Source organism: Furipterus horrens, unplaced genomic scaffold (genome assembly GCF_987537825.1).
Source record: "Furipterus horrens unplaced genomic scaffold, mFurHor1.1.pri manual_scaffold_12, whole genome shotgun sequence".
Classification (NCBI taxonomy): domain Eukaryota; kingdom Metazoa; phylum Chordata; class Mammalia; order Chiroptera; family Furipteridae; genus Furipterus; species Furipterus horrens.
Genome location: NW_028327182.1, coordinates 71,666,506 through 71,679,920, shown reverse-complemented (window position 1 = coordinate 71,679,920; position 13,415 = coordinate 71,666,506). Strand labels below are relative to the sequence as shown.

Genomic DNA, 13,415 nt, shown 5'->3' with positions numbered 1-13,415 from the left:
TAGATATTTGTGTATATTCCATGTGTGTTGGAAGGTAAAGCATATGTTTCCTACTTTTAGAGACAAATGTGTATTAATTTTTGTGAGACATAATTACATTTTCACCCATGATTGCTGGTCTTTGCTCTCTATCTTTTGAGCATAATTGTGAGATGCTTGCAAGTTCTAACTTTAATTTAATGTGTTATCAATATTGCTAGTCCAGCTTCCTTTTGGTTAGTTTGTTACATCTTTTTCTTTCTTTTATTTTCAACCCCTGTGTAATTTTGTTTTATGGTCTCTTTTAACAGTTGTTACATTCAATGTGATACTCTTTCCATCGGTCAGTTTAACATAATTAACATCTGTTGTGACTGAGAAATATTTGGACTTTCTTCTTCCATCACCTTCTGCGCTCCTGTTCATCATGATTTCCCCCCCACACACACACCCGACTCTTCTTCTACTGGATCCACAGCCCTTCTTTCTTCTACTCCTTCCTGGTTTAAAAGTTGTCAGTTGTGTTCTTGTTCTGGCATGGCAATTCCTTTCTTTTGCTACCTTTACATTGTTGACACACATAAGCTTGTTGTTATTCTATTTTCACTGCTTTTTGACAAAGTAAAGTGTATGAAAGTATCTAGGCCATGCTCACTGCCTGCCTTACTTCTGTGTAACACGTGCCTGCCATTCTGTGAGCAGATGAGCAAAACAAGACACCGCAGTGCTGTGAGCTCACGACATAAGGAACTCTGTGCCTTTACAGATGAAGGCAGACAGCAAGAGTTGCTGATATTTATTCAAACTTCATCCATACAATAAAGAATTCTGATTTTTAAGTTTTGTTTACATCAGCAGGGGGGAGGGGGAACAGTGACTGAAACATGAGGTTTTAAAGTGCCTTTAGAGGAAGAGATCACAAAAAAAGGTGGACAATCCCAGGCTGAGATGGCAGGAATGGTGTCTGAACAATCAATATATTAATTAAGTTATGAGACACATTATTTTTCAAATAACTTATACACCAGAAAAAAAGCTGCCAAGTCTTGCACGTGTTTTGTTTTATTACCACACTTCAGAGAGGTCTGGCTGGCACGGATGGCCTTGAATGTGGTGGCGGGGAAGGAGCCTGCTGGCCTCGGCTACAGCAGCGCCTGGGGCTCAGGAAGGGCTGTAAAGTGACACGTTGCCAGCAGCATGGAGGCTATAAATACGTCCCTTACATTGGATACATATGTACACACATCAACATATATACACACATATAAAAATATTTGCCCCAACCGCATACAGAATGTTTGCCAAAGAACAGAATTTGTTTCTGAGACACAAAAAAAAGGTAAAACAGAAGTTTTCTTTCCAGTTCTGCTTTGATTGGAATAAAATAAACTCTGCACCTTTAGATTCCTGTAGTTAGGGTGGTTCTATACAGTATGCGCAGGCTGAGTTCACTGCACGGGTAGGTGGGGAAGTGGGGAAGAATGCAGAGGTGAGCTGAGCTCGGGTTTTCACGGAGCTACATATAACATCATTGGTTCAGGTGATACCCTGCAAAAACTGCATCTTCGTGTATTCTTTAAAAACAATAAAAAATCCTAATTCAGTGAAGCTTGTTAAAAAAAATCAAGAGTCCTCACTTTTCTGTAGAAAAGAAGGTTAGTATTTTAAATTATAGTTTGACTTTTCTTTTGAAAATGAACTACACAGGTAAAGGAACTTTCTTGGTTTCTAACTGCTTTCATTTGTAGAAATGCTGTCTGACTTTATCAAAGGAAGTGTTTTCATTCACCTGTCAGCAGGTGGGCTTCGGAGAGTGCTGTCAATTTCCACGAGAGAGTCCCCCAATCATTCAGTGGTATATACAACGTGCTGCAATGTAAACCCCAGTAACAAAAAAATAGTTTTATATCAAATGCGGTATCAAATTGTCATTTCATGTAAACATAGTGATTCTTGGTAAAGATTAGAGGCCAAAGTACCACAAAAAAATGGCCATGGGATTAATCCCTGCTTTAAAAAAAACTTGTAGAAGACAAAATAGTCCCCCCACCCCCTCTCTCTTCAAGCTGTCAAGTCAGTGAATCCGTCACTTCTTTTGGAAGCAGTCCCACAGTGTGCACATTCCTGCAGAAAGCACCAGACCGGAAATGTCAGAAACCAAAGCAGAGCGGTTGGGACCAGCTCCTCCCGGCTGCCTGGCAGAAGCTGGAAGGGACGGCCCCTCTCAGAGCCCTCTGCACAGGTGGTCTGTTGGCCTGCAGCCATTCTCTGTCCATTCAGATTTTCCAAGGAAGCTTGGTGTGCTGGTCTTCCCATGGGAACCGGTTTCTGTGCCCTGGGAGGGAATCATGGCATGGAGGCCGGAGGGCAGACTTCCGGAACCGTTCCTCTGAATGCCCCCATGTCCTGCACCATGAAGTTCGGTGGGCAGCAGGCAGCTTGTTGTTCCGGTCTCGTCAGGGTCTTCCTCTCCCAGGGCGTCTTAGAGCACCGTCCCCTCACCAAACTAGGCAAGCCCAAGCAAAGGAAAACTTAGAGGTGCGCAGGCTGGTCTCCTGCATTTGGGGCCTGGCCGGTGTTACCCCTGCAGGTCAGAGAGGGGGCCGCCGCAGCTCTCGCTGCAGCTGGAGGAGTTGCTCAGCAGAGCGGACCCTGCGCTGGACTCTGTGGGAAAACCAGGTGAGAACGGCTTCGGCTCCATACATGTGCGCTCAAGCCCCTTTCTTGTTACATAGGCTCAAGGCGGTGAAACCCGGGGGGCTCAGGGCACGGTCAGCGTGGAACGGGGGTTCTTACCTGAGCTGCTCAAGCACTGTGCCGAGCTGGACTTGCCGAGGAGCAGGGACAGGCTGCTGGCTGACACCCAGCCCTCCTTGCTGGAGGTCAGGTTCCTGACATACCTGTAGGGGGTGCGGGCTGGTCAGTGGCTCCAGCCCAGGGGCCCAGAGGACTTGAGGGTCAGACACTGTGGGGCATCTTACCAAAGGCCCTCGTCGCCCTCCTGAACCACCTCCACCATGTCTCCGCTTCTCACAGCAAGTGTGTTGGGGCCTCCCTTCTCATCGTCCACCACAATGGTGTACTTCCCCGGAACCTGTGGAGAAAGGCACATAAAACCCTCTGCTTTTGCCCCGAGGCACGGAACGCAGGCCTTGGTGACTATACAGCAACAGGCAAGGTCCCATCTGAATGGGCTTTGAAGTGTCCAGTGATAAGAGGAGGACACAAGTACTTTGTGAGGACCCTGCCATTTGCGGAGCTTCTGGTGTAATGACTGCCTTAAATTGGGAAGGTCTCCTAGTTGTAAAAGATGGTGGGTCCCATATTGTGACCATGCTAAAAACAAACAAACAAACCCTACTGACCTACAAAGTGCCCTCGGCTTGTTCCTGGTGGTTGTCCTTGCTCTGCTGCTCCCTCTGCTCCTGCCACACCGAGCAGGCCTCAAGTACTCCAAACAGAGCCCTTGGTCCCAGGATCTTTGCACCTGCTGTTCCTTCTTCCTGGAATGCTCTTCCCTTCTTGGCTTCCTTTCTAAAATGGCAGCCATCCTCACCTAAATGCTATTTATTTTACTTTATTATTATTATGGTTTTGCCTCCCTATTGAGGAGATTGTTGTCTATTTTGTGCCCTGTTTTGTCTTCAGTACCTAGAACAGTGCCTTGCACAGTAGATGCTCAACACACGTTTGTGGACGATGCTCTGTAGAGGATGTGGGCCCCGGGGACAGGAAGCTGTTCTGATGGAGCATGAGGGGAACTCAAGCCTCAGCTGGCAATAAGACAATACATGACAACACGTGGTTAAACTGCAGGATGGGACTACAGGGCTGCAGGGTTTGGAAGCTGGGAGATTGGGGGTGAGAGTCCTTTATCCTCATTGGAGCTGCCATGCCTTCTCAGGATGACCGGCACTATCCCCTAACTGGCCTGGAGCAGCCAAAATCCTGTACTCCTGCTATACTGAGAACAGCATGCAGACCCCCATCAGAGACCGCCCGGCCTCCAGAGCCCACCTTCTGCCCCACGCTCCCCTGCCAGCCAGCCTCACTTTTCCCCTGCTGGGACCCCCAAATCCCAGGCTCCTCTGTGTCCCCTGTGTACCCATGTGTGGCTCTTCTCACCTTCAGGCCTTCTAGGGCAAGGTCGCCCTGACCATGCCAAGGCTCCCTGTTTCATCAATTCACTGTGTCTGCCCCTCCAGACTTTGGGAGGCTTTGTTTGCTGTGATAACCCAGGTGCTAGGAGCAGGACAGCACTGAGTGTGCAGTAGACAGACACCTGTCGGTGTAATCCTGTCTCTAAGGACTTAATACGTGAATGATTTCTCTTGTTGCTCAAGTTAAAACAGAACCTTGTTTAGAATGTAAAACCTTAAGACAGTATTATTCTCTTAAAAATGAGACAGTTCCATACATAGCTATAAGGAAGCTTATGGGAGCATTCCACTTTTCTGAAGGGCAAATCGGTGTGCATGGTTTCCTCTGAAGGACAGCCTCCTTGTGTGGTGGTCTGATGACGGTGAACTAACAGAGGTGTGGGGACGCAGGGCCACAGGGGCCCTGGCACCTACAAGTCCCTCCCAGTGGCCATGGGAACTGCAGACCCTCACGCCCAGGGGGGAGCCAAGATTACCAGCTTCCCGGGGCCCACTCCGCCTTCTTCCTCTGCATCTGAGGAGTTAATTGGCTCCTCGGCACTCGACCAGCCATCGTTGTCCTCGGGGGCCTCTGATGGGTGAGACGTTTTGTTCCAACCTGAGGGAGAAGCAGGCTCCATGAGGACCGCCCTCAGGAACAAGCCTGTCTGAAAGTGATCTACAAACTACCTGCAACACTCGAATGTGCCACCCATGTGCCTGCCCTCTCTCTTCCCAGGAGCTCATAAAGACTGCAGGGCACCCTGCTGATTTCCGAAATGCCTGCCATATTCGCTTCCACTGTGCAAATAGTCCAGGGCGATGGGTCCAGAGGACCTGCTTCCATTGCTGGACCAATCACGGGAAAGAAATGAGCTGCCAGCTCCACCCTGGATAGCTGTGTACTTCTCCAGCAGGCCCTGTGGCTTCCCAGAGGAGGAGGGCCACTCCCCACCTGGCCTCCAGCCTGCTGATCCCAGTCCCAGAGGAGCACAGAGGCCTTGAAAGACCACTAGCTGGAGACACTGCCACCCGTCTCTGTTGGAGCCAACATGTGGAAGGGAAGGTGTTTTCAGCGAATGCTTGTATCACTCAACACCCATCAGATTGGGCCCAAGAGCTCCTTCCACGAATGGCTGAGGCTCACCAACAGCACTCCTAGCTCGACATGTGAGGTAAGGGGTTTGCGATCCTACTGGGACTGACACTATCATGTGTCTGAGCTTCTGCAGGCTGTGGAGGCAAAGCTGGGATCCCAGCCCGAGCCTTCAGGCTGCAGGGAGAGCCTGCATGAGTGCTAACCATCCCAGAAAACAAGGGGAAGGAAGCTTTCCTTTTACACTTTATAAAATACATATATTTCTTCATTAGCATCTCTACTGCCATGTACCCCCAAAGAGAAGCAACTGCAATTCCCATTGGGGGTGGGGGGATGCAAGTAAGTTGTGAGGAGATAGGAGGTGATGAATTCTTGATTCTGAATAAATGCCAGTAATAAAGCACCAAGCTGAAGCCATTCTCCTCTGGTATTTGATCACAGCCACCATATGGTGTTAAACAGCATTTCAACAGGACACAAGTAAATGTGGGAAATAAGCAGACCGCTTATCAGATCTGGGCTTGGGCACACCCAGTTCCAAGTTACATTGGTGGCGGTTGGAAGCATGCTTTTCCCTAAGAAAGAGAGGGTGCTGGGTGTGAAGGAACCACAGTAAGCCAAGTACAAATGCATGCTCCCCTTTACAAAGTCAGGGCTGCAAAGGGGCAAGCTGTCCAATGGGCCAGTTCCCAAGGCTGAGAATGTTTAAGCTTGGCAATGAAAACCTTTTGTTAAAGAGGCAATGAAAAGCCATCTTTGCCTTCCTAGAAAAGGGAGCTGGGACCCAGAGTTCCCCATCAGCCAGCAGAACAGTGAGCCCCAGGAAGAAAGCATGTGTCTGCCTATATCCTCAGAGCCAAAGAAGGCAGCAGATGCCAGCAGCCCTGGGAGCTCCTCCAAACACCCCAGCAGGCCAGGAGAGCCTCTGAACTTTGCCTACTTGGGGCCAGGCACTGGGGCAAAGGGAGGTGTTGAGCATGGCCCTGCTCATGTCCCTACGAGGCTCATGTCTGCGCATGAATTGGGGACTGTGAGTTTCCAGCTACAAACCACCCACCCTCGCCTGCTTCAGGAACATCTGGACTTGTCATACAGTGTGGAAAGCTGAACAGAGCACTGGACAGGGGACACTAAGAGGGTCACAGTGCCGATATCCTGGCTACAAACATCTCCCCCACTCTCACCCACCACCGATAGATATGGTGGGGTTTCTGACAAAACAGTAGCTGCCTGAGCCCGTGAGGCCAGGAACATGAAGACTGCTATGGGCAGAGAAGGCAGTGCTTCTTGGTCAAGAGACCTTACATAAACCTTCACTCTAGAGATCAGCACGGTCATGTCTATGTGATGAACAACTCTGCCCTCTGGTGCCTGCGGAGAGAGGCAGGTTTTCTAAGCACACAGCAGCATCTAGGCCTGTAGTTACACCCATCTCTGCCCGGGAGCCTCTGGTGAACCTCTTTAATAGGCTCCAATAGCATCTGTGCCTTAAAACGGTGACAAAGGAGTAGGCAGAAAATTCTGAGACCCGAGTGTGCCTGAGGCCCCAAGTGTGGGGCAAGAAAATGGTATCATTGGTCAGTGTAACAACCACAGATCAGGGCAGCATCCCTCTTTGATCTACATAGGGTGTTAGGGATTTTGCAGGAGGACATTGGGCGAAGGTGACTATTAATATGGTCATCTCTACTTCCTGTAAAACAGTCCTTATTATCGATATTGAGTACAATGGCTGATGAAGATTTTCAGGAAGCACTTTTGCAAGAGGGCCAGCCAGGAAGTTCATTGTCACCTTCTGCAGACAGAGATGATCAATGATGATGGGGGTGAGGAGGAGGAGGAGGAGGAGGACTGGCCATGAGCCCCAGGCAGTGCTCAGGACTTCCACACACATCTACTGTGACCACAGAAGGTGGCCTTGTCTTCATTTTAAGGATAAAGAGACGAGCTTGCAGAGAGGACAAAATGTGGCTAAAAAGCAGTAAAAGCAGCTGCACTGGGATGTATGCGCTCAAGGCCCATTCACTACTGCCCCATGCCATCCTCCGGGGCCAGGGAGAGACAACAGGGGAGAGGCCTCAGGTCTTTAGTAGAAAATGTGTAAGGGACAAAAATAGCCCTTCCCAGGAGGGGAATGACTTTTATCCCCAAGCACCTGAGGCAATCTGGGCATCACCCATGTGAAGGCTGTGGGAGAGGATCAGCAAGCCCCTGGCCTCTGAACTGTCATGTCTGGGGAAGGCATGAGGGTTGCAGCCTGGGTCGCCAGGAAGCAGAACATGGTTTGAGGCCAGAGTGGGCCATGGATGTCCTCTGGGTGGTCTCTGGCAGTGTGTAAGGGGGTTCTGGTTCAGTCTACACCCCTCGCAAACCTTCACAATTGTTTGCAAAACTCAGGAAGAGGCACAAAGTGAAATGCTCTTTGGACCAGGAAACTCTCTGGGCTTCCCTGGGTGGCAGGGGTGGGGGACTCTACCCTCCGAATATGAGAGGGCAAGAAAGGAGAAGCCCGATTTCCAAAATAGAGCTTGACCCCATCTGTCTATGTGATTGGTCGTCTCCGCATGGAATGAGAGGTCTGATGGGATCCTGTAGCTGCCATGTTCTGTGCTTCCACCAAAGAGTGTTGGGATAAACTAGTAAAGCAGGGATGGCTGGTGCTGTAGGGGCCTGTGGACAGGGGTGCCTTGCAGTCTATAAAGCCACTGAGTAATAAAGTCCAACCCAACCCAAACACCAGCCAGGTGTCAGCAGCCTCTAACTAGTGGCCAGCGGGTGGTTCTGTAGGTTCTGGGCAGAACTGGTGTGAGGAGTTCAACCGAGAAGCGTGACGTCACCACAGTATCTGTGGCCAAAGCATCATGCTTTCTAACAAAACCATGAGTTTGCTTCTGGCCAGCAGAGACCTATCTCGTTTTACATTCTAGATGACATGTAATGGCAAGACAGACAGTGTCCCTAACTGGACGGGAAAATGGATGGCAGACTATGTCCAGAAGGTTGAGCCACTCTACCTCGTAAACCAAAAGGTGTTGGATCGCTCTTAACTTCATGTCGCTTAGCTTTTTTGTCAGGACTGGTGGGAGAAGCTGCAGAAGGAGGAAGAAGCAAAAATATAACAGGAGAGAAGAGAGAGTGAGGACTTGCATGCAGAGCACTGAGAGGCCATGAGAAACACTGCATCGTGCTGGGATGGGGCATAAACATCGAAAGGCTAATTGTCACTGATTCCAAAAGCAGCTTCCTGGGAACAAAGCTCAGCTGGCCGAGGGGTCCTGCAGGTGAAGGGGGAGCCGAGGAATAGGAAGAGCTGAGACCTGTGTGCAGCGATTCTAGCATTCGGCATCATCATGGGCTGTCTCTAGGTACACTTTCTCAACTCTGCACAAACTTTCCATACTTAGCAAAGTATACAGCCCCAAAATTCATACTTTTTTCTTTTTTCTTTCTTTTTTTTAGTTTGAGGCCAACTTAAAAGTATTTTATAAATTTTGGGGGCAAAAAACCTCTCTAATTTTTTTGGACCAGCGTCTGGACCAACGAAAAGAACCGGGACAACCTTGGCTCTTCATACCCACGGTCCTGTGGGGCCCTCCCATAGAGTTCACTGTCAAGGAGCACGCAAAGGTGGTCAAACTGTTAGAGATCTCCTTCGGAGAGCCTCTTGGTCTGCCCTGTGCACCAGCAAAGGCCCCTGGAGGTAGCTAACACCAGCACTGCAGCTTCTGGCAGTGGAGAGTAATCAAAAGGTCACTGCCCATAGGGACTGACAGGAAAAAGAAAGAAAAGGGGAGGGTATTGTGGGAGGAGCTGGACCAAAAAAGCAAAACACAAGAGGTTTCTGAGCAAGCCTTCCTCAGAAAAGTTCCCTTCCACCTTTTCAAAGAAAAGGCCCCCCAAAGAGAACTTTGGCTACATGTATAACAGACCCAGCCGTGTCAGTAGAAAAAGGGAATCAGTGGAAAAATGCTTCTGAATGGCTGCACTTACGATGAAGCAGGCAGATGCCCTTCCTGAGAACACCCTCACAAATGATCACCACACAAATGGATGACAGACATGCCACCTTGGCAAGGGACATGTCCAGAAAACGATTATAGGTGGGTGCCTTTTACCTTTCTGACCTTTGAGGTTAGCAAAGCCCTGCAGAGTAAAGCGCTTCTTGGAAAGCGCAGAGCTTTCTGAGGTAGAGCTAGTGACTGTATCATCTACAAAGGAAGAGAGAGGGACAGTGCACAGGGTGTCTACATCCCAGGGGGGCTCTGGGGAGGGCACATGCCAGGTCCAGCAGGGGCTCATTTCTGGGGCTGGGTTTGCCAGACTTGGGTGCCTATGTCCGTGAGGAGGAGGGGTCATCTGAGAGGATCCAGTGCTCAGTACAGGGTGGTTTGGGAACCATGAACTCCTTCCAAATGCTTCTTAGGGCCCAAAGGAGGCCACGCATCCCTGATACACCCACTACTGGACACCTGGGATGCAGCCCCCAGTATACCTGGGCTCAGTCACCACAGACACCCACCTCTGCCTTTCTCGGGGGGTTTTGGCAATGTTGTTGAGCTCACGTATCCTTCCAGGCTTAGAGGGTCAGTTTTTCTTTCTTCCAGCTTTTTGACATTTCTTGTATTCCCTTTCGAAGGACTAACAACATCAGACACATTGAAAAAGAAAGAGTATGTTACCTGGTTAGGTTTTGAAAACTCTCTTTGCGGATTTGAGGCATCCAGACTGAATTCCTATCCAGTCTTTAAAGTACATGTCCTACCACTGCAGAGCGGCCAAGCATTTCCAGGGTAAGCCCAAATGGAACAGAATGAGGACAAAACCACCTTCCTAGTCACTGAGCAGGAGGTGGTTTTGTTTGGAGTGGGGAGGGGTGTTGTTCTTTTGAAACCACTGTTCTATGAATTATTCACTTAGATCATATCCTGTTCTGGAAATGCTCAGAGGTAGCTTATATAAGAAACAAGAACAATAATGTAAAAGAAAAAATAAGTGAATGTATAAAATAACAAAAATAAGGGCAGAAAGGGTTTGACAAAAGCCATCGTGAAGGCTGGTGTCTGAAATGTGTCTCGCATCTGTGAGTTGTGGCTCTAAGCCTCTAGTACCCAGTGCTCCCTGTCTGAGGGGCTACTGTCACTAAAATGCTAGCAATGAACTATTACCTGAACAGCCACGTCATATGCCTATTGTCATGGGAAACAACCAACCCACAGACAGAAAGAAAGGAGAGAACTGTGAGGGACTGGCTTCTGACTGGGAGTGGGGCCAGAGACACATGACTTTGAAGCTGGCCCACTGGGACTAACCCACCAGCCTGTGATTGCAGAGGAGAAGCACTCCAGGGGGCGCTGGGCAAATGCAAAGGAATCCCATAACCAAGAGTCAGGTGACAAGGGCCAAGTAAAGTCTGTAGCTTGTGCGAATTCCTACTTGGGACTCTTCCTACATGGTGGTGGTGTTTCAGGTGCCCGTGTTCCTCACCTCGTGTGGGACAACGCGGGCAGGGGCAAGCTCTGGGACTGCTCCAGGACCCTGTGCTGGCTGGCTTCTGCGGGAGAAAACAAACACACTGCTCACACATGGCTCAAGAACTTGAACCCAGTGTAGTTACTGCTAAATGCTACGTTATCTCCGATAGCTAAGAATTGTGAGATTGCCTTTGAACTCACCTAAAACTGCCCCTGGAGCAAAAGCTGGGAGAAAGTGATAGCCGCAGACAGTCTTACCTCGACAAGCCTGCAGCTGGCTGGTCAGCACTTTCCGAATCTCATTCACCCACGCGGCCTTAATCTCAGGGGTTGGTGCCTGTTCCCCCAAAAGAAATGACAGGAGGTAAGGACTCTCATTTCCTAACACACCTGCTATGATATTTTACTCTGGAAGCTTCCAAGGACAATCTTAGAAATAGGTAATAAGAGCACCATATGTGAGGAAGGACAAAGGAGTCAACGGCGGCACATTCCCTTGCTTTGGGATGTTGCCCCACAGGCAAGGGCATGACCCAGCAGGGCCCAGGGCACCGCAACACCAGCCAATGGGCTGACAGCCAGCCAGTCTGTTTGCACAGCCGCCGATGGCTGACTCAGTGGGAAGATCCTGCGGCATAAACTGCTCCTGGTTTCTCTGGGAAGTGGCTCTGGTGCCGTTGTAGGTGAGGAGTGTAGCCAGAGTCTGACAGCTCAAAGGTAGAGCCTAAACTTCCAGGGGGAGGGAGACCATGAAGAGCATGCACCTTGGCCAGGGCTCTGAACCACCCCAGTGCAGTGTGGGCCCTGAGGGGTAGTGCCAGGTGGGCTGCTAGGCTCTGAAGACCCTGGACCTGTGGCAAGCCAGAGCCACATCCTCCCCTTAGGTCTCTGGGGTCCTTGGGTCTGGCTGTGCTGGTGTGGGCATTACGAGTTGTAGACAACCAAGTGCAGTGTGATACAGGATTGCCACATAGCCCTGGGCCCAAAACACCAAATGGGTCAGAATTTTGAAGGCAGGCAGGAGACACCCATCCCTGCGCTGGCTGACCCCTTCACAGGGCACCTGGGGTTCTGTATGGGCTCACAAATGCTCTTACAGCCTCACCCACCTCCCGCCCTCACCAGCAAGGTGAGGACAGGTGAGGATTCAGAGCATGCTGCCCACCAGGAGAACCTGGTCATGTGTGTAACTGTGGCGCAGGCTGGCTGTGCTCCCCTGCACCATCCAGGCACACAGATGCTGGGGCTACAGGAGCCTGAGCTCGTTTTTCTGGAAGGACACTTCTAACACCCCTAACTTGCAGTGTTTCCCTAAACTTTGCCCTGGATACAGCTCAGGTTTAAGATGGCCCAGGGCAGTGCCCCCAAATGAATAGTGGTGTTCCTAGTCCTTGGGTACTAAAACTTTGTGGAAGATTCTAGACACCAGCTCTCACTAGAAGCCTTTCATTGGCAATCCTAAAGAGATGCAGGGAGTCCCTAATACCTGGTCAGAGAGAGAAAGACAGAAGTCCTACCTGTATGATGTAAACTTCCTCCCTGGCATTGTACCAGATCTCAAACTTCTTCGCATCCCCTTTCACGTTCTCTGTTATGCCAACAGCTGTCATCTGAGAGTGCACCAGAGGGAGACAGGTGTTACTTTTGAGATGGGGGTTCAGGATGCCAGAAATTCCGGACGCCCACATCCAAAGATAAGGGGCACATGCCAGAAGGTGGACGTTGTGACCAAGGCTCAGTTACAACATGGAACGGGTCCCTGATCTTCTCTCTAGGGCCAGTGCCAGGAAGGTTTGCAGCTGCTGGGAACAACATACTCACATTTAAGGACTGCTTGTAGCTGTAGGACGGGGCTTTCTCGTACCCTTCCCCATTCTCCTCCCTCTTCTTGCAGAAGAGCACGGCCTTCTCGTGCAGGAACAGATGCCGTTGCATGGGTTTGAACCTGGCCAGGTCCTTCACCTTGGTGTGGCCCTTCTTGTGGTCTGTCCAGACACTGAAGGAGCCCTGCATCAGCAGCTTCCCCAAGTCACTCAGGTTCCCCTAAAATGTGTAGCAACATGTGGAGCACTTAAAACCCAAAATGAACATGGTGGCGGGGGGGGGGGAGCAGAGGGAGGGTGGTCCTCAAATGCATGTTGCTGAGTGAAAAAAGCTCCTCTGGGAAAGCTGCATTCCAGGTTCCAAATACATCACATTCGGAAAAAGGCAAAACTAAGGAGACAGTACACAGATGAGTGGTTTCTAGGGACTGGAGGGGGCACAGAGAGGGCTGAACAGGCAGAGCACAGGGATGTTTATGGCAGTGAAATTCTCTGTAAGGTAACAACCATGGTGGACACATGCCATTAGACATTGCATGCAAACCTACAGAATGTGCAACACCAAGAATGAGTGCTAGTGCAGCTATGGACTCTGGGGGATAATGATGTGTTGATGTTGGTTCATTGATTGTAACAAATGTCCCACTCTGGTGGGAATGTTGATAATGGGGGGACCAGGGGGTATATGGGAAATCTCTGTACCTTCCTCTCAATTTTGCTGTGAACCTAAAACTGCTCTAAAAATATGCTATTAATTAAAAAATAACCAGAATGGGTGCTAAATATATTTATAGAAATGCAAACAAATTGATAAGTTGGCCTGATATTGGCATACAGAGGACAAAGTAGAATTTTGACTTTAACACCCACTGTTACACGTTATCAGCCCACAAGCAACATCAGA

The 13,415-nt window shown here is 49.7% G+C and overlaps 1 protein-coding gene across 12 annotated transcripts in view; it reads right to left on the bottom strand.

Moving 5' to 3' along the window:
• Window positions 1-760: 760 nt before the first annotated feature.
• MCF2L (MCF.2 cell line derived transforming sequence like) overlaps window positions 761-13,415 on the bottom strand; it is a 183,953-nt gene continuing 171,298 nt past the window's right edge. For 4 of the 12 annotated variants that reach the window (XM_090258627.1, XM_090258630.1, XM_090258628.1 and 1 more), the window contains 11 exons: window positions 12,510-12,731; window positions 12,206-12,298; window positions 10,947-11,025; window positions 10,702-10,768; window positions 9,737-9,855; window positions 9,333-9,425; window positions 8,232-8,306; window positions 4,616-4,737; window positions 2,961-3,073; window positions 2,776-2,879; window positions 761-2,643 (listed from right to left, as the gene is read on the bottom strand). In XM_090258627.1, coding sequence (XP_090114753.1) covers window positions 2,558-2,643; window positions 2,776-2,879; window positions 2,961-3,073; window positions 4,616-4,737; window positions 8,232-8,306; window positions 9,333-9,425; window positions 9,737-9,855; window positions 10,702-10,768; window positions 10,947-11,025; window positions 12,206-12,298; window positions 12,510-12,731 — 1,173 coding nt within the window. In that variant the 3' untranslated portion in view covers window positions 761-2,557. The remainder of the gene's footprint in view (window positions 2,644-2,775; window positions 2,880-2,960; window positions 3,074-4,615; window positions 4,738-8,231; window positions 8,307-9,332; window positions 9,426-9,736; window positions 9,856-10,701; window positions 10,769-10,946; window positions 11,026-12,205; window positions 12,299-12,509; window positions 12,732-13,415) is intronic. The other 8 variants (XM_090258633.1, XM_090258637.1, XM_090258635.1 and 5 more) reach the window with 3 other exon arrangements.